This window comes from Athene noctua, chromosome 3 (assembly GCF_965140245.1).
Source record: "Athene noctua chromosome 3, bAthNoc1.hap1.1, whole genome shotgun sequence".
Lineage (NCBI taxonomy): Eukaryota > Metazoa > Chordata > Aves > Strigiformes > Strigidae > Athene > Athene noctua.
In genome coordinates, this window is record NC_134039.1 from 86822364 (window position 1) to 86842688 (window position 20325).

Consider the following 20325-nt stretch of genomic DNA (forward strand, 5'->3'; position numbering starts at 1 on the left):
CTCTTCCACATGTCTTAGGGTCTATCTTGCCTCTGGAAAGGCTCAGCTTAACGTCAAGCCTTGAAGTAGCTCCGGAGAGGAAGGACAAGGTGAGGCAGAACTTCCCCAGCCACAGCTCTGCACCTTGCGGCGGCAGCTTAAAAATGGGGGTTCCTGGAACCTGCCCCCGGAGAGGGGAAGCACCAAAAGCCCCTCAGCCCAGGGGGGAGGAAGGAACGGAGCCGTGTTGTGAAGGAGACGCGGTCAGACGTGGTTCCCCTTCAGCAGCGCAGCTACGGCCCAAGGAAGGATTAATTTACCAGCGCCCGTTGCTGGGCCAAGCGTGGGAGCTGAGGGGAAGCTGCTCCCAGGAGTTTTCTCATTTTTCCCAGCTCTTGGCCTCGCCCTGTGTAAACACAAGCCCCACTCCTCGCCTGCCCCCCAGCAGCAGGATGGTGTCAGGCTGGAGATCCCAGCCAGGGATGGATAAAGCTCAGTCCAGAGAGCATCTTAGCGAGATCTCAGCGTGCTGCAGAGGAGCCTTAAAAGCAAGAGTTAGTTACTACTGCTTGAAGCAAGTGCTGTTACTGGAGCACAGGTCTGCTGGGGAGCGGCTGGGGGAACTGGGGGGGTTCAGTCTGGAGAAGAGGAGGCTGAGGGGAGACCTCCTGGCCCTCTGCAACTCCCTGCCAGGAGGGGGCAGAGAGGGGGGATGAGTCTCTGGAGCCAAGGCCCCAGCGCCAGGCCCCGAGGGAATGGCCTCAAGCTGCCCAGGGCAGGGTCAGGCTGGCTCTGAGGAAGGATTTCTGTGCAGAAGGGGCTGTTGGGTGTTGGAATGGGCTGCCCAGGGCAGGGGGAAGTCCCCGGGATCCCTGGAGGGGTTGAAGAGTCGGGCTGAGCCAGCGCTGAGGGATCTGGGGGAGTTGGGAACGCTCAGGGGGAGGGTCATGGTGGGGCTGGAGGAGCTTCAGGGGCTTTTCCAACCGAGATAACAGGTATGGGTGCTAGCAGGGTGGCTGCAGGGAGCAACACGCAGAGCCAGGCCTTGTGCTGCAGCATCTTCTTCCCCTGCCAAAATCAGCCCCGAGAGCCACCGGCGCAGCAGGGGCTGGGCAGCCCAAGAGCAGCAGTCTGAGCCCCTTTTCTAGGAGGAAATTCTGCACTACTCCCCTTTCACCCCTGGCAGGCAGAGATCCAAGGGATCTCGCAAAGGAGATGCTCCTCGTACAACTGAAGTGAATCAGACCAGAGCCCAGGACTGGTTTCCAGAATTTGGCTTTACTTCGCAGTACAGAAATCATTTGGAGCCTTCAGGAGACAGGAGAAGCACAGGCTCTGTCATACCGATACCGCAGTGCCGTTTGGTCCATCCGAGAAGCCACCAGGGTACAGAAAAATACTTCCACATCTTGCCTGCTCTGTAATTTGTTCTCTCAATTTTATTAAGATTAAAACACAAAGGAGCCTTAGGCACAGCTGTGTCCCAACCGATGTAAACAGTTTTAGAAGCTTAAGTGGAGGTTAAGTTCTGTGCCCAGAACCAAGCCAACATTTGCTGCTACAATAGATGTGGGCTTTGTCCATAATACAACTTGCCACAGAGTTAGATTGATGGGAGAGACTTTAGGGATGCTGTCCACAATAATGGAGTGCTCAGATTCTATTTTCCTTGATAATCAGGTTTGAGTGACAACCGTCACATCTACTAGCTCACCAGAAGCACATAATTGTGAAGGATGTTTACAAATGATTAAAAATACAAGGTAAGACACAGCTGTCAATGAGTTATTTCAAATCTGCACCAACGTCTACGTCTGCAAAAAAAAAAAAAAAAAAAAAAAAAGGTTCAGTCTGCCTTTCGCTTACGAGGTTAGTCATTAAATCAGTCAGTAATTTGCCAGATTCTGGACAGCAGCCCTACTAGAATGAAATAATTAACATATGATATCCAAAAGGGGAACATTACCAGTGCAGTACTCTTCAATCTCTCAGAGATGGGATTACAAAAGCAGGCCTTACAATATTGAATTTCGTACAGTGTTCATTAAGTTCCTTATATATTCATATTAGCCGATTTTAATTTCTCCTAATTAGAGATTCTCATTACTGCTGCTCCTCCTCCCCGTAGATATCATTTTTCTTGCGTTTCATCTCTTCGAAGTCAAACTCTGATCCCATCATCCTCTTATAAATATCTTTGATGTCATCGCACGTCGTTTCGAAGTGAGTGGTGGCGTCGTAGGTGCGAGAGATGAAGATCTGGAAAGAGAAGGAGCCGTTCAGCATCGAGCCTGTGGCCTCACCCCCTCAAACCCGAGCTTGGCACTTACTAACCTGGCTTTCGGTGCCCAAGTCGGTCGGTGCAAACAGGTCGCTGATGCTAACGAACCTGCAGGGAGGGGGGAAAAAAAAAAAAACACGTTCAGAATGGTTTTAGAGCATCGATGTCGGGGCAAGAACGGCTGAACTAAAGGGCGTCGCTCTGCCCGGCGCAGTCGAGGTGCAGAGGAAATTCAGAGTTTCAGCACCTCTGCGCAGCCAGAGGGCCTGCAGGCCCCCTCTGCCTTCACGCCCCAGCCCCCAGCGCTCGCAGCAGAGAGGTGAGAAGGGGGAAGAGGGGCCTCGCCGAGGGCTTACTTCTGCTCAATGGGCTCCAAGAGGTCCAAGGCCGGCTTGATTTCCTTCTCTGGGTCGGCGGTTTCCACGGTGGTGCTGGCAATGGCGATGTACTTCCCCTGCGCCGCCACGTTGTGCGCAGAGGAGATCATGCAGACGTAGATATCTGGGGAAGCGCAGCACGGCGGCAGGTCAGCGCGCAGCCAACGGCCCCAAAGCCCGTTTCGCAGCCCTCTCCCTGACGCACGGCACCTCCTCGAGTTTAAAACCACGCCTGAATGAGTTCTGTCCTTGCCCTGCAGCCCGAGGTGCTCTCGGTCTCTCGGGTGAGGGGCCTGGACACCAGCAGCCCCATGAACTCTCCAAAATTCAGCTTCTTGTGGCTCCTGCCCACTTCTCCCAGGCTGGGGCACGTCCTTTGGCGGGTTCCCAACCACAGGAACCCCAACTTCCCCCACGTCCCTCACCACGGCTCTAAGCTAAAGCACATCCTCACTGGGGCATAAAAGATTTGTGGACCCACAAGAGCAATAAGTTTTCTGGTTAATTGACACCGTGTTTGGGGTGAGGCTGTTTAACGACGGCCCCGCCTCAACCCAAGCCCGACGAGACCCCCGCCCCAGCACCTCACACACCTGATTTTCGGTTGACCTGATTCTGTGGAATGATGATCTGGCACGAGTTGGCATCGTTCGTGTTCTTGATGGGGTGGCTCAAGATGCAGATTACCCGAATCACTTGGCCGACCTTTGTTACGCGATCCGAAACGTAGCTGGGGTCGCAGATGAGCTGTTTGCAGCGAGCAACCTGCAGAGACGGATGGAGCCTCGAGTGACCGCCCCGCAGAGGTGCGGAACTGGCCCATTTGGAGGAAAACTAAGAGCGATTTGAGGCGGCTGTTCCTGCATCAGGTTCTTGTTTCACTGCCAGCAGCACACTTCAACTTGGCCAGTCCAAAAGTCAGCGTATTACTCTTAAAAAACACCCCTACGTACAGCGGCGTCATCTAACTCATCTTCCCTTTATCGCTCAACATGTAGTTAAGCTCTAACCCCTCAAGTCCAGTCCTTCCAGTCTAGGACCACAACGTCAGAGTCACCTCAGTTGGAAAAGCCCCTGAAGCTCCTCCAGCCCCACCATGACCCTCCCCCTGACCGTTCCCAACTCCCCCAGATCCCTCAGCGCTGGCTCAGCCCGACTCTTCAACCCCTCCAGGGATCCCGGGGACTCCCCCCCTGCCCTGGGCAGCCCATTCCAAGGCCCAACAGCCCCTTCTGCACAGAAATCCTTCCTCAGAGCCAGCCTGACCCTGCCCTGGGCAGCTGGAGGCCATTCCCTCGGGGCCTGGCGCTGGGGCCTTGGCTCCAGAGACTCATCCCCCCTCTCTGCCCCCTCCTGGCAGGGAGTTGCAGAGGGCCAGGAGGTCTCCCCTCAGCCTCCTCTTCTCCAGACTGAACCCCCCCAGTTCCCCCAGCCGCTCCCCAGCAGACCTGTGCTCCAGACCCTGCCCCAGCTCCGTTGCCCTTCTCTGGCCACACTCGAGTCATTCAATGGCCTTTGTGGGGTGAGGGGCCCAAAACTGAACCCAGGAATCGAGGGGCGGCCTCCCCAGTGCCCAGCCCAGGGCTCAGATCCCTTCCCTGTCCCTGCTGGCCACGCCAGTGCTGACACAAGCCAGGATGCCGTTGCCCTCCTTGGCCCCCTGGGCACACTCTGGCTCATTCTCACCCCCCCCAGTCCCTCTCTGACCGGCAGCTCTCCAGCCACTCCTCCCCAGGCCTGTAGCCCTGCTGGGGGTTGCTGTGGCCCAAGGGCAGCCCCCGGCATTTGCCCTCAGTGAAACTCCCCCAGTTGGGCTCAGCCCATCGCTCCACCCTGCCCAGGTCTCTCTGCAGCCTCCCTGCCCTCGAGCAGACCAACACTCCCACCCAGCTGGGTGTCAGTCAAGGCCAAACCAAACAGATAAGAACTGACCAATTTGCGTTAGAACTCATTTTTATGGTAATTGTTTAATATTTGATCAATTTGAATCCTCCAGGCTGCCTGCACTTGGGCACATCAGTCCACAGGACGGATTAGCACCTCCACCGCTCGCCAGGACACGTCATCGCCTCCCGCAGAAGGGACAGGTTACCCCACCAGGAAGTACTAAACTGTCCTGCGAAGCGCCCGCTCCAGCCGGGAGCACATTTATAGCTTCTGAGCAGCTCGCAGCACCCTCACTAGCTTTAGAGGAGAAGCTGCCACAAGGCTGGGTGCCAGCTGTCCCAGTAGCTAATATTTAATGTCAAGGGCAGAGCTGATTTTATACCCGGGTTAGACACCAGCAGCTTCTTTCCAGTCTAGCCAACCTGATTTCATCTCCAACCCACAGAGACTTCGTTCCTACTCCCAGAGTAGAGGCTGTACTCACCATGTAATCAGCAACATGTCTTAAAATTTTAAAAAAAAGTTGACACGGGGGGAAAAACAGCACTGGCCAAGCAGTTTTGGTCCTGCTAGGGCTCTGATGAGGGTTTTTCTACCTCATTTGTTCAGATTGATAACCCGACAGCCTCAATTTGGAGGGGCAAGACGCGGGGTGGGGAGTAAGGAAAGAAAAACTGGAAGTACCGTACCTCCCCTTCAGACTTGACACCAACCACTTTGCCGTTTTCTATCACAATCTCCTCAATTGGCTTGTTCAGCATGTAGGTGCCTCCGTATATAGCACTTAGCCTGCAAGAATAAAACCACTTCAGTGTGTTCCACAGGTGAGAGTTTGGTTTTTAACAGCCCTTCCAGCCCCTTGTTTCTGTTCTGCTTGGACAAACCTCACATTAGACTTAAAACTGCTTTCAAATACGCTGCTTAAACATCCAGGCAGCAGATGCTGTCTGCTGGTCTTTCTGCGAGGCAGCAGCTGGTATTCGGAGCACGTCAGAGGTGCAGTTACATCCAGCTACAAAAAATCTGCAAACCCAGACAGTCCTACAGCCTAAGAGCTGCGGGCTGCAGCACGGAGGCAAATCCGACTTCTTGGGTAGACAAGACGCCGCAAAGAGTCTCTCTGAGCAAAGCCAGAGCTACCACCACGAACAGGAATGGTGGTAAACGAGGCCAGAAAAGCAGCAATCTCACATGGAGGGATCACTTCTCAGTTAAGACAGCGTGAGACCCGCAGCATTTTTATGTGGTGTCACGTTCTGGGAGCCTGACCACTGACTCCACACATCCGATCTCCCACCAGGTACCACAACAGGGCTGAGAAAACCCTGGAGTGAAAAAAAATTAAAAAAAAAAAAATTCTCACCTTGCAAATCCCTGGGGCAGCTCTCCAAGGCCATAGAGGGGATAAAGGTAGGGGCTTTTCCCGTATCTAGCCAGCGACTCGCTGTAGAGCTTAATCCTGTTGATTGTTTCTTGGCATGGTTGATCTAGATAGCTGGAGAGGGCGGTTACACGATTTGCAACGTTTCACAAACCAAGACTTAGAGCAGAACACAGAGAGCAAAACATTTACCTCCTGTGAAGTTTCCTTCCCCACCCTGCAGCTGCTCCTGGGGAGTTTTTTCCCTTTTAGCAGCACTTAAGTGCCACAAGTGGTTTTACTCAGGAAGAAGATGCTTTACAAACCCCAGGAACCCACAAAGTTTAAACATCCCATCAGCAGAGGGCCCAGTATTTAAAAACTCACACAGCGCTTTGCGAGCCGTCCTACCCCCGACTCCCCAAGGCCGTGCTGGGAGCACCCAGCACCCCAGCGGATTTGGGGGAGCAACCCCCAACCCCAACTTACTCGTCGGTCCTGTAGAGCGCGAGGGCGTGGCCCGTGAAGTCTATAACATCTTGCCCCAGGTCAAACTTCTTATACACGTCGCGCATGGTGGTTTTCTTGGGATCGACGCCTTCGAAAGTCCGGGGGTCGTTCTCATCAAAGTTGGCAACGTACACTAGGAATTTCCTGAACCGGCGTTTCTCAAACAAGCCCATTAAGCCTAAAACCAAGGGGTTTTGTCAGAACTTACAGAGCTACTAAACGGTTTTTCCCCGTTGCCACAGAGTATCAGAAGCGGGTAAGAACGGCCGAGCGTTTCAAACACCATGCTGTAACGCGGAGGCTGGCCTCGAGGGCTAACCAGGGCTCTCTGTTCAAGCAGGAGACACAAACATCTGCCCAGCTGGTCTGTGCTGACAGCTCTCCTGGTGTACTGGACCTCAAGAGGTGGTAGGGCCAATTTTTTTCAAGGCACGGCTGGAGGCTGGGCTTTACGCTACTTCCAGCTGGCAGAAAGCCCGGAGAGCACTTTCCCCTTGGCCCTAAAGCCCAACCTGAGCTTCCATAAGCAAAGACCTGTGTTTGGCATCTACACTAATCAAAGCTCCATCAAAGCTGAGCTCTCCTGCAGCCTCGCCAAGGAGCTGAAGTGCTGCAAGGGTCAAAACTTCAAACACGAGATCGGACAAGGCACCGTTTATGTGCTTTTATTTTCTACAAATTGGAAAAGCAAGACTGGACTTGCTGGAACACGAAGGCGGAGACAGCACCAAAGGCACCTCCTACTCCTGCCAGTACAAGTCTTTTCAGAGACCACTTACGAGTTGGCAATGTGGCCAAATTGAAGGAACGACTGATTACTTCACCACAAACAGGAATATCTGCCATGGGGAAGGCTCCAACAAACAGACAAGCCACATACTGGGAGCCTTATCTGCAGGAGTCACTTTATCACATGATTTTTCAGAGATGCTGCTAAATACATCCCACACCTGAAGCTACTGGACTGCCCTCTGCTAGCTCCTGAAGTACTGCTTATGAATGTTCAGTAGTTTTACCTGAAAAGTGAAATTTAAGTAGACGACAATTAAGATTTGAGCTAGGTGCCACATGTCGGAATTAGTCATTCCAATTTGCCCGCGTGACAATATTTTTCACACACACAATTCCATCCAACAAGGACCCAACATGAAATATTTATGGCAGAGCTGGGAGGACAAGCCCCAAACGTAACCTCTTGAGGATGTAAAATACTGCCAAATTCTCACCAGAGGAGCCACGGAACTGGCAGCTTGTCCGGCTCTAACAGAAACCTCCAAGAAAACTGAAGGCTCAGGAAGCCCAAGGCTCAAGCTGCAAGTGGTGTTTGAAGTCAAACGAGAAGCAGGAGAATCCTACGCTAAGCCCAGCTTGTGACTGAGATGGAGTCTACACGCAGCACCACGTGAGGAGCGGGAAGATTTCCTTCCCACATGAGCACAGAACATGTGGGTGGCACAGGCCCGTCTCGCCTTTGTTCAGAGACGGTGGCCTCAGGAGGAAACTAAGTGAGGTGCAACTACTCACTGGATGCCAAGGCTTCTGCCTCAGTGGAAGGAACTTTGTAGATCTTTCCTCCCTTGTAGACGAAGCTCCCCTCGATCACCTTGAAGTCTAAGTAGCGAGTGACTTCTGTGTAGAGCAGCATCTTTACCAACTGACCTGGAAAGGAGGTTTGGCACAAGTCAACCAGCTGGTCAGTAGCCAGAAGGCAGCGCTTCTCGCCAGGCAGAGAGTTCTTCCAACACAGCAAACCCTTCAACGGCAGCACCAGGTTCAACCCACACAGCTCTTACACCTTTGTGTAGCAGGCGGGGTGTGGCAGATACTCACTAGGGCAATTATTAGGCAGTTTTAAGGCTTTCATACAGGCAATTAACAGCTTCCTTGTCACTCCTGCTGTTTCCAGCAGTCCTCTGAGTAAAAGCCATCCTGCAGCACGTTAATCCGCTGCAGAACACTGCTGCTCTTTGCTCCTTGTAGTTCATTCACACTCAATGTGACAAACAAGGTCATGTCTGGGCCCCAGCAGCTCCTCATCCTCACTACTCAGATCTAGCACAGCCTGTGGATTTAGTTGTCCTGCCAATTTACCACAAATTCTCCCCTGGCTTGCAGGCAAGGCAGCTCGTGGCACACACCCATTGTCACATCCCCACGGGCTCACTGTCCCTTAGAAACACACCACAGTGGGATTCCTGTGCAAGCTGAGACTAAGCTGAGACTACAGTAACCAAACCTTGACTGGAATCAAATCAAATCTTCCTCCGTGCTAGCCTTGAGCAAGACTGGCACTACACACTACACTGGAGAATCAATCCTGTGAGGAGGCAGGGCAGGAGCTGGGAGTGTTCAGTGTGAGGAGGAGGAGGCTGAGGGGAGCCCTCATCCCTCTCTGCAGCTCCTGACAGGACATTGCAGAGAGGCTGGGGCTGGGCTCTGCTCCCAGGGGATCAGGGACAGGACAAGAGGGAACGGCTGGAAACTGCCCCAGGGGAGGCTCAGGCTGGGCAGGAGGAGAAAATGTTTTCCAGCAAGAGTGGTCCGAGAGTGGCACAGGCTGCCCAGGGAGGGGGGAGTCCCCATCCCTGGGGGGGTTTCAGGGCCGTTGGGATGAGCTGTGGGGGATGTGGGGTAGGGGAGAGCTTTGTAGAGTCGGGCTGAGGGTTGGACTCGATGATCCCGAGGGGCTTTTCCAGCCTGAATGATTCTGGGATTCTGTGAATCCCTTGTGCTTCACGGACAAGCAGCAAGTGGCTGGTATTTGGCAAAGGGAGCTGCCCCTGAACTCGCTCACATTAATAACCACTTCACTGACAGAGGACCTGGTCTAGAAGGCCTGTCCCAGCATAAAAACATAGATTAAAGAATGAGGATTTGTAGCATCAGTAAGGGATGACAGAGTCTGCAAGCCATAAAACAGGAACAAAGGGAATTAACAGTCACCATGGAATCAACCGTTCCTTCCTAAGCCATGGAAAAATAACAACGCACAAATTAATGGCCTTAACTCTGGCTAGAAACACAAACACGTTAGGAAAGGACGTTGGAAAACGCATGTTCCAAACCTTTCAGACGTGCCACTGCTGCGTGCCCCAAGCTGGAGTCTGAAAGGTCCCCAGCCCCAAGGAGTCACCGAGCAGAAGCCGTGGTGCTCCTGGCATACAGGGCAGCTCGAGGGAGCTTTCCCCAACTCTTCACAGAATCATTAATCTTTGATAAATGCTTCAACAAGTTCACAAAGAGATGGCCGAAGGGCTGTTTGTTTGATTACAGCACTGAACCCCAACCCAGGCTAAGCTCAGGAGGCAGAACTGGGAGCTCAGTATCACTTACCATTAGCCATAAGGAATTTTGGAATTAGGTCCACGTTCCAGTCTCTTCCTCGCCCCATAGATTCTGGTGGAGTTCCTGGTAGGTTAAACCTTTTGTAGAGCTTCGGAGAGAATATGAAACTTCTTATAGCAGAGGAAATATCTACGGGTATAATTTCTCCCACACACATACACACTTTCCACCCCCACATCTCCCCAGCTGAACATAAGCTCTTTGCAGCAAGCTTCTGGCCAGCGTTTTAGCTCCAAGTTGATTTTCGATGCAATCCACGCTGCACATCCAGTAAATTCTTACAGGAAGAATCGAGCAGCGTTATTCTGCCCATCCAGTCTTTCTTCCTCCAAGGCTTAAAGCTTGGGAATTTATGACCTGCTGAACCGAAATACTGTTTAACATAGCTGAAGGTAATCTGATCAAAGCGCCTACTTCAGGAGAAGGCAGGCTCCTCTGTAGACTTAAATCATATTCCCCAACATAAATATTTAACCCAGTTAAGCAGCAAGGAGAGCAGTGATTTCCTGACATCTAATTAAGCAGCCGCACTAACAGTTTTAGGAGCTACACAATCACAGGGTGTAAGCAAACGAGATGGAGCTGATCTAGGCAGAAGCGCTCACAGACCAAGGACCAGGAGTAACGTGGAGGCACAGAGAGCACGTGGCACTCATTAGGCCAACGTTTGCCAGCGAGTGCAGCAGTAATCTGGCTAAGGGCAGAGAGTTTTAACATCCAGCTGTCAGGCATTACGCCTCCAAACCATCACTTGAATGCTGCATGCCTGAATTTGGGCTGGGAACTAGAGAAAACAAGTGCTATCTACCAAGTATAAACATACACCCTGGTTTCTCCTCCACTTATCCTCTGTGGAAGTGCCATAAAACATTCTTACTCAAAGGAAACCCTTAAGAGTAATTACTTTGAATCCACCCCTAGGATAACTCGAAATAAAGCCCCCTTTGTGTGCCCTGGGAGGACACAATAGGCGGGCGTCAGCCTCCATACTTACATCCTCCAGGGGTGTAATGGATGCGCTTTCCCCTCCGTAGTAGGAGTTACGATCCATGTGAAGGACTTTCTTTCCATTCACTGACATGATCCCGGAGAGGATGCATTCCTACAAAAGGAACACGAGGAAACAAAAGGTTGCAAGGGACATGTTAGCTGCATTTTGAGCCTAATTCCATTTTTCCCGACGATGCTCTCTCACGGAGCGTGTTCAGGCAGCCTGCTGCGTGCCTGGATTCGAGGGTACCCACACAGGCCTTTGAAAACAAAACACACCAGTTGCCTCACTCCAGAATTAAGACACATATGCTGAAAGACTCCTGTTTAAGACACATTAACCCGTTACTAGGTTTGCTGTCTGCTCTGGGCAAGCCAACCAAGAGGTTTTAACAATGCAACCACCACCTAGCAGGGCTTCCCTGAGGTTTTTTCCGGAATCTTCATGCACTTGGCCCAATTAGGAAAATCTGTACTCCTAAACCACCAGCCACCAATTTAAGGATGTCCATAGAGGCAGCGCCCTCATTTATGGGTGACACCAGGAGTATGAAATCTAACCTGGACTTCAATAGTCTCCTCAAAACCACAATCTCTGATATCTGCCATGCTGGGACACACAGAAGAGTCAACAGCTATTCTTAAATGGTAGCCTAAAGAATAAATTAAGGCTTTTGGGAGCTTTATCATCTCAGTAGATGCTTTGCTATCCTTGGTACCCACTGAGATTAAAAACACCGAGATTACTTTGAGCAGCAGATCAGCTGCTATGTCTGAACACAACATCAAGAGGCTGAGACTCATCTCAGAGGGACACAAACTGTAGCTTGCAGACCCAGCTAAGGACTCACGGGCTAAATCCCCATTAAAACACAACTTTGCAACTAACCCAGTCCCCAGCTTGGGCACTCACAAACCAAAGAGTTTAACAAACACTTGAATACTCAGATGTTTAGGACTACTTATGGCAGAGGTTTTACTGATCTTTCTTGCTCTACCCCAACTCTCCCTAAAGGCAGAATTACATTTGCAGTTGAGGCCTCATTCACCATTGACATTATCTAATTTGTAAGTCCCGTCCACATCTCACATTATCCTTCACTCAGCCTGTAAAACCCCAAATCCAGCTGCGGAGAGATGCTCCCGCTGCACATCTGCTCGCCCAGGAGGGGAGGAGCCGTTCGTTCAAGAGAACCAGCAGCGTGGCCCTCCTGGCAGAGATCTGCGTCCTCGTGAGATCCTTCGTGTTTACTCCGCATCCGTCTCGCCCCGCGGAGCGCTCAGGACTCAGAAGTGTGTCGCTTCCCCCCTGCTGCGGCGTGTAGGAGGGTTATTTCAAACTCTGTTACGGCAACGCTGGCCAACACGGGAGTATCGGTTGGTGTGCTCAGCCAAACCACGGTTATAACACAAAAAGTCTATTTCTATCAGAAATATTGTATATTAAGAGAAACTGTGAAGGTCTGCAGAAGTAGTATTTTGATGCTTTTCTAATTTAAGACAAGGCACAGATCCAACTGTGTCGAATTATTCAACCTTTATGATTAGCACTGAGCAGGAGATTAAGAAATAACAATCGTTTAAGCAATTATTACTGTGCAAAATGACTGAACTCAGAGACTGAACTGCTGCCACATCTGTTTTACAATGCTTCTGGCTCATCAGTCTTTGGGGGAGAAGGAAGGGAGGAGGGACCAGCTGAAAGGGTTGTGGAGGGGGAGTATGGAGTCAGGTTTGCTAAGCACCGTAAAGCAGCATGTTAACGTAGAGCCAGGCCTCAGCTGAAAATTTTATGAGTAGGACTTCTCAGCCATGGAGGAAGACAGCCATGGTTTCTTCTTCCTTGACCTGCAAATCCTGACTCTGGTAAATCTTCGGTGTAAAGGAAGGTTTTAAAACCATCTTCAACTTCACCAGCCAAAGACCAACGCATGGTAAAGGCAGCTTGCAGGAGGGGTTATTTTGGTCTGAAGCGTCTCAACACCTGTGGGTGCGTGGATGGTTGGCAGAGATCGTTGGCGGCAGGACTTGCTGGTTTTGTGCTTCCAGGTGGCAACGGGCAAATCTTCTGTGCCGGGAGAGTGAGGCAACGGCAGCCTGGTACCCCCAGGACGCCGTGGTAATTCAGCCAAGGCCCCAAAGAGCAAAGGCTGGCAAGAATGGGACGCTCCAAGTCTAATCCCTGAAGTCGTGGGTGATTTTAAACATGGTGCCCACAAGCCTTCATGGTCACCCCACAGATCCTGGGCCACGTTAGCCACAGTGCTTCCCACACAACCTCTCCATGACCCATCAGCTGCTCCTTCCAGCATCACGCCATTCTCCACGGACTCCAGATCCCTCACATCCTACAAGGCCCCTCCACTTTTTTCCAGACAGGCTGAAGACAGCAGAGGCCCTCACAGCAGACACAGCTGCACCAAACCCTGTGTAAGGCACTACTCAAGAACATCGCGAGTCCTACAAGGCTGAGGAACTGCACAAGTGAAAGTACGGGTGGCTTTTGTGGTGTTAGTTAAAAACGTTAATGATTTACCCCAGACAACACAGGGCTATCACATCAAGTGCATCACCACTAGCCAGCGTGATCTCCTCAGTTAAAAAATGAATTCACAGAGCCCTACGTAAGAGCTCTGGTTTGACTCTTTGCTCTAACCTGCAGTTTTAATCGCCCTGGAAGATCTTCCAAAACTGTGGCTCACCAGCTCTGCCAGATGGTGGTATAGAATTGCCAGCGTCCGCGCTGGAGCTGCGCCACGAGGAAGCCAACCAGAATCTTGAAACAAAATAAATATCCAACGAAGGAATGAAGTTACAGTAGAAGCTGCAGAAGCTACATTCTTCGGTCCAGATGTCAGCCGATTTCCTTCCTCCATTTAAGGAAACTTCAAGGCATTTCTTGCCCTATCTTCTCAGAAGAGCGCACCCATCACTTCCCAGTGAGCTCTTTCCCTCCCACAGGTTGCCTGCCCAAACTGCCACCATCCCCCTGGAGCAAATTTGGGAACTGGCAGAAGATACAAGAGGCCTTAAGTACCTTTTCAATCTTATTTCATACCTGTTAAACACAGATCGAGGTGGAGGTATGACGATACTATTTTATCCAAGGCTCATTTAACAGGTTCCTACTATCACCCAGGTTCCTGCAGAGCCCCCGAAGCGTTGAAATCCCGCGCAGGCCTTTTGCTGTTGCTCGTCTCTGCGATGAGGCAACGGCACAGTCATAAAACACAGGAGATGCACAATAGATTTATCCTCCCAGCTCAGCAATTCCTTTCGCCAGCTGACTGCTGGCTCTACCCATCCACTGGTGCGCTAGTCTGCGTCTAGGAACCGCTTGATATGTCATTATGTCGTTTGGGTCAGGGAGCGAGGAAAACAAACAGCCTGTGCTGATAAGGGAAGGGCTAGAAACGGTTTAGACTGCAAATAAAAGAGGGGGAGCATCAGAGTTCAAATCTGTGGCTTTCTGAGCGTGTTATAAACATCAACCCCGTGCAAGCGGGTAAAAATGAGCAGCTGCTGACAGCAGAAAGGGCACCAAGATGCAGCAGGGAAAGGTCCAGGTATCCAGCCGGGGTCAAACACAATCTTTGTGCCAATGACAGTCACGCCGTGCCACTATAATCCACCACTTCAGCCAGTTCGGGTTACGGTGGGCTCCCGGGAGCTCGCATTGTGTTGCTGAATGAATGACAGAGCAAGTCTTAACAGCGATCGATGTCGTCTGCAGCACTGCTCGGCCGTTTTAAACGGCCAGAGAGCCCAGAACCAGCGAGCAATGTGCATCAGAAATGAAGAGACTGCACATTCGATACAAATCCATGAAAAAATAAATAAATAAAATAGGAGTAAGGGGTAACTCGGAAGTATCGTGTTTCCATTCTTGCTTAAGACCATCAGCTCTTCCCTCGCTTGCACGACTGGTCACAAATAGACTTTCTACACGCAGAAGCCTTCAGGAATCAAGGGAAGCAAGTAGGTTTACATGGATTTTCTCCAAGTAGGGCGGCAGTTCAGAGAGGCGCAGACAGGCCAGTGAAGACTTGAGCCAGCATCGGTCCATCTAACAGCGCTGAGGGAAGGGTTCTGTGCAAAACGTTTAGCAAAATCCCTTCATCTTGGAGAACAGGTTCTGGCACAGCAAGAGGATTTTCTGAGAAAGACGGGGCTGTGCCGTGGGGAGCAAGTTACACACAGCTCGTTAGCGTTGCCCAGGTTAGTCCACCTCTAGCTGGCTATGTCTACCGTGCTGGACTCCAACGAGCAAGACTCAAAGCCCCGCTTGGCCACACAAAACTGCAAAAGCAATCGCTTGTTGTGCTTGAGCGATCCCCTCAGGTACCAGGGGACGATGCAAGAGAGAGTGACACTCCACTCTGATGTCTTTATTTAGGCTCTCTAAGCAGGGAGGCCTGTGCGTATGTGATTAAATACATCTTGAACCAAAGAGTTTGGCTGCTTTGCTCCTAGAGAAAGCAAATCTGTATCTCTGCGATGGATTTATATAGCTTTAATGTGGTGAGGCAGCTGGCAGGTAAGAAGCTTAGTTCAACACACTGGTGCCTGCAGTGAGCGAAAACTCAGCAGGAACATGGTGTCCATCTACTAGGCCTAAACAGGATGGTTTAATTACGCCCAAAATTCACATCAAATAACCCACATTGTCTGGAGCACCAAAACCAGATAACAACCACCTGGCAGAGGGTGCAACACCCCACTCCTGAACGTCCCCTTGAGTGAGTACCGAGCCATTTCCAGACCAGAAAGGTGTAAATTAAGGCAAACTGAAAAGACAAGTCTGAAAATAAAACACTAGGTGTTCTCCAGCCTGCCGATCACCGCACCCGATTAAAAACAAGTTTGTGCAGTACGTCTGGAGAAAGATGCTGCCTAATCTGCAATGCACAACGCACCTACCGAGCCTAAGCCAAGGATCTTAAAGCTATTAAGACTTGAGCAACTTTGAGAAGTCATTCCCACCAGCACCTCCAGGACAGGGCAGCTGGAAAGAGACCTACCGGCTCTCACGTTAGGGCAGCCAGAGCCACAACATTTTGCAAAGGTCCTGTTAGCACACACAGCCTGACGCTTCACCGCCGCTCAGCGCACGGAGGGACTGGGAGGAACCTAGCGCTCTCGTACGAGCGCCACGAAGTTAATTACACCTTGTGTAACTTTGAGGCTGGCGTATCAGCAGTAATTCAGGATTAAAAATGCACCGGGATGATTCTTCCCCATACCGCTAAAAAAAAAAAAAAGGTATCTTTACAAGCTTCGCACTGCAATGGGTTTTCCAATTAGCATTCATAAGGGAAAAAGTTAAAAATATTCTAGTGCCAGTAATCGCAGTCCTAAAGCTGCCTGAGCTGTTCGTTACTGGTTGAAGAAGAGAGTAACGCTCAAAATATTCATGTTGCACTTTCAGATCCATCAGAAGTGGAATTTATGCGTGCGCTCACGTAACGGTGGCCCTGCAGACCCAACCAGAAGGGCCGCTGCAACAGATGTATTTGTAGCTCTTTTACAAAGGCTCCAACGATTTCTTTTTTCTCTTTAAACCAACAACTGAACTTTCACTTTGGCAAGAGAAAGAAAAAACCCTCCAGATCAGCAGCTGCTCACTGCCTCTCCCAGATGGTCTGGATTACAGCTGGTTTATGAGCTTTGCACAAGTCCTAGTGATGGACACAGGGACAAGTCAACCAGTACCTCTCGTGGGACGAGACACAAGATAGGTACAACCCAACAAGGAGCCCACCAGAAGGGTGCAGAGCTTGAGTATCGAGCAAACAGGACCCCTAGTTCATCCCGTTTTGTTCAGGCAGCGGCAAGATTGGTCCTTTGAGGTGGCAAGTTGGGCTTTTCAATGGAGGAGACACAAACTCATTCGGCTACAACAGCAGCCTGATGGGACTCCCAACACAACAGTCCATTTCTGCAAGGGCCACTTTGAGGAATGGCTGGTCAAAAACATCATCAGAACAGTTCAAGGCTCTTTGGAAAAGGAAACAAAGTGTTTACACAGTGCATTTTTCCAGTTCCTTTTCCTCAGGAAGCCTGACTCTGCCAGCACTGGTACCAGACCAAAGCTGGAGGAACAACCTTCAAGCTTCCAGTTTAACACCTCATCTGCCTGCAGAAAGAGCGGGGCAGCCCAGAATGAACCAGGCTCTGCTCCAACCCTACTCGCCAGGCGGAACGGTTGAGCCAAGACCATGGGTTTCAGGATCGGGAACATCCCAGCTGCACCAGGACCTTTGGTTTCTATTCACTTGCTTTTCCACGCGAGCTGCTCAAGTCGAGATGAAGTGCGTCCTGCTCTAATTGGTATTTCAGAGGTAAAGCCTGCACATCAGAGGCAAAAATAAGTGCTCCTGCACGCTCTCAGGCTCTGGAGTTCGGTCAGCACACCTTAAAATACGGCCGTAATTTATTCCTTTTAACTCAACTGCTGATCATTAGCATTAGCTTGTCTTAAAAGTGATTTCACAAGAGGCCTTTTGTCGAATTTACATTGGCATTTGTCAGTTTGAGATTAAGCACGGTGCTTACCAACTTGATACTGCAGCTCACTCTAAAGCATAAATTAACATTTTAATGGCGCTCAGATCTATTGGAGGCCCCTTCACCAGCAGCTCATTATATTTCACCTCCCCAAAAGTCCTTTTCCCTGCTTTGCTGAGCCAGAGACAGGTTTTAGGCCGGACTACAGCTTTTCCTTATCAAAGGGAAGAAGCTTTTGCCTTCATAAGTCATTCCTGCTACCTCAAAGGAAGAGCCTTTGGAGAAAGGAATGAAAGCAACCAGGAAAGTTGGGTTTACCCTACGGCAGCAGCTGGAAAGACGCTCCCACACTTTGCACATTTTCTTTGTGCCACATCCTGGTTTTGTTACCATGATTCCCATACTCCAAAGAGGGAGATGATAAACCAGATCTGCCTTAAGCAGCCGTGCCCTGGTCCTCTGTCAGCAGACATGATGCCTTCACCACTGTGGCAGCCCCGTCAATCACAGCGCCGAAGCCACAGGAGGAAGCGCATGTATTTCTATTTACAATTAACCATCAGCAGGGGAAGTGGGGGAAATCCCTCACGGCCAACCCCAAAGATATCTCTTTGTCTAGCCACCTCTCCCCAATAACAGGAGGCAACAAAAGCAGGAAAGGCTATTTAACAGCGAGGAAAACCTCCTTTCCACCATATTGGATTTTTTTTCCCCCCCTTCTTCAAACAATGCCTCTTATTCCTAACCTGCAAACCACCCTTCAGCCCCCGCTAAACCCACAGTGAATAAGCTACCAGTGGCCCCAAGCATCTCCCCCTTCGAAGGAACGCAGGAACTAGAAGAAATCCCCACTAGAAAACCTCACAGGCAGCGGCACTGACATTTTTTCTTTTTTTTCTCTCTTTTCTCCCCCCCCACTCGGCAGCCTGCAGCGCGGGCTGCATCCTCCACAATAGGACAAAGCCCCACCATGGCTCATCCCCTCCCTCCGCCGCACCCCCAAGTGCCATCAGCTGTCAGCTTTCCTCAGGGATGACCGAGACGAAGCGACAACGCAGATGGATTTTGGGGGTGTTTTTTTGGGTTTTTTTTTTGTGGAGAGGGGGAAAACAGACAAATTTGACAGGCGTGCAGGGCTCGCCCGCCTCCCCATCCCCCTCCTGCTGCAGTCAGGGCTGGATGGAGAGCCGAAGGCTGCAAAGGCGGAGCGGGGATGGAGGGGGGGGGGAGAACCAGGTCTGCCTCCACCCTAAACCGGGCTCAGCTCTGGGGAGGGCACGGCTCGATGGACCTGCAGCCACCTCGGGTTTGATGGAGGGAAGGGGGGGGGGGGGGGCCGGGGGGGATGTGAAGGGAAAAATAAAATCGTAATAACGATTTAATGAAAAATTAATAATAAAACCCAGGCAATAAATCCCCGTTGGCGTTTTATTGTCCGTCGTCCCCCGCCCTCTCTCCGCTAAACAACTGCATTTCCTGGGGCCTCCCACAGGCAGCGCGGCGGAGCGGGGGCCTCCCGGGAGCTGGGCCCGGCCCCACGGGGCGCGGGGGGGAGCCCCAGGCAGCCGGGGATCGGGGGGGCGAACCATCCAAACATGGGGGACTGTTATAATCCTATAAAAATATAGAAACCAACCCGGGGGTCTAGTTACGGCGGGAGGGGGGGGGGGGGTAAAGGACCCAGATGGCAGGGGTGGGGGGGGTGGGGGGGCGTGTTAGTGATGGGGGTGCTGTGATAATTGGATGAGAGATGGGTGAAAGGATGCAGACGTCCCGGGCGGAGGGGGGGACGGAAAAACAGGCACCCCAGTGTAATATTGGGGGGGGGAGCCCAGGCACCCCAGCCGAAGAGGGGGGGGGGGGGCGGTGCGATGGTGAGGTGACAGATGAAGAAAATGCCCACAAGGTGCGAGGAAAACGGGGGGGGGGGGGGGGGATAATCAGGGGGGAAATTGGGGAAGGGATCTCGGTATCCAGGGGAGGGAGGCAAGGCGCGGGTACGCGAAGCGGGGCGGGGGGGGGGTGCTCAGAGTCCAGGCGTCCTAGCTGGGGCGAGGAGCGGGAATAATCAGGTGAGAGATGGGCAAAAGGCCACCGGGGCCCGGGGGGAGCGGGGATCCGCACCCGCGGAAGCGATGGGGAGGGGGGGACGGACGCAGACAGGATCTAAGAGCCGGGGGGGGGGGTGTGGGAAGCGGGGGGGGGCGGCGGGGCGGGGCAGGGCGGCGGCCGCCCGCGGTAAGGCCCGAGGCCCAGGCGGGCGACGGCTCCTCCTCACCGTGAGGCCGGTGCCCAGCACGATCACGTCGTACTCCTCATTCATGGCGGCGCGGGGGAGGGAAGAGCGGGGTGCGGGGGGGAAGCGTCTCTCGGGTCTCTCTCCGCCGGCCGAGGCTGAGGCGAGCCGGGCGCTGCGGGGCCGCGGGCGCGGGAGAAAATGGAGCCGCCGCCGCCGCCGTGAAGAGACCGCGCCGGGAGGAGGCGGGACCGCGCCGCCCCCTCCCGCGCGCCTGCCAATCACCGCCCGCTGCCGCCCGCCATTGGCTCGCCGCGCCGTCGCTAAGGGGCGGGCGCTGCGCCGCGCCGCCGGCGCTGCCACCGTGGTGAGGCTGCGGCGCGCATGCGCGGCCCCCCCCCCCCCCCGGGGTTGTGCAGCGCCGAGCACCTCCTCAAAATGGGAGGGGAGGAGGCACGCGTGTGCACGTGCTGCGTGTGCAAAGGGCGCGTGAGGCGCGCAACGAGTGTGCAACCAGCGTGGCCTGCGCCCCGGCGAGGGGCACATGCCTGTTCTGCGCAATGGGTACGTGCACGTGAGACGCGGGCGCCTGCAAGGGGTGCGCAGGGGGTACCCACGCGGCCATCACGGCCCAGGCGCCCCAGGGCCGTGTGAATAACGGCAACAAACAACGCTATCGGTGCTGTAGTTCTACTTCCCAAACGCCCCTTTCGCTTCTCGCACGCGGCTTCTTTCCCACTTCCCCCTTTCCACCCCAAAATACGCAAAGAAGAGTTTTTGCTCTCATTCAGGATCACGCTCGGGGCGGCAAATGCCCTGTTCACAGCACAGCGTCACCACAAAGAAGATTTGA

At 52.5% G+C, this 20325-nt stretch overlaps 2 protein-coding genes across 4 annotated transcripts in view; one reads left to right on the forward strand and one right to left on the reverse strand.

Moving 5' to 3' along the window:
* Positions 1–5206, forward strand: part of TASOR2 (transcription activation suppressor family member 2) — a 50801-nt gene extending 45595 nt beyond the window's left edge. For both annotated transcript variants that reach the window (XM_074903551.1, XM_074903552.1), the window contains exon 24: positions 4634–5206. In XM_074903551.1, the coding sequence (XP_074759652.1) occupies positions 4634–4880 (247 nt within the window). In that variant the 3' untranslated portion in view covers positions 4881–5206. The remainder of the gene's footprint in view (positions 1–4633) is intronic.
* GDI2 (GDP dissociation inhibitor 2) lies at positions 1237–19721 on the reverse strand. Of its 2 annotated transcripts, XM_074903555.1 has the most exons (11): positions 19515–19721; positions 10734–10841; positions 9728–9827; positions 7919–8053; positions 6374–6572; positions 5888–6019; positions 5214–5313; positions 3231–3402; positions 2617–2761; positions 2314–2368; positions 1237–2238 (listed from the first exon to the last, which is right to left on the reverse strand). In XM_074903555.1, exons 1-11 carry the CDS (start codon positions 19557–19559, stop codon positions 2083–2085), a joined length of 1347 nt encoding a protein of 448 aa, XP_074759656.1. In that variant the 5' UTR covers positions 19560–19721; the 3' UTR covers positions 1237–2082. The 2 variants fall into 2 exon arrangements, with proteins under 2 accessions (XP_074759656.1, XP_074759657.1); XM_074903556.1 differs by lacking the exon at positions 7919–8053.
* Positions 19722–20325: the final 604 nt, after the last annotated feature.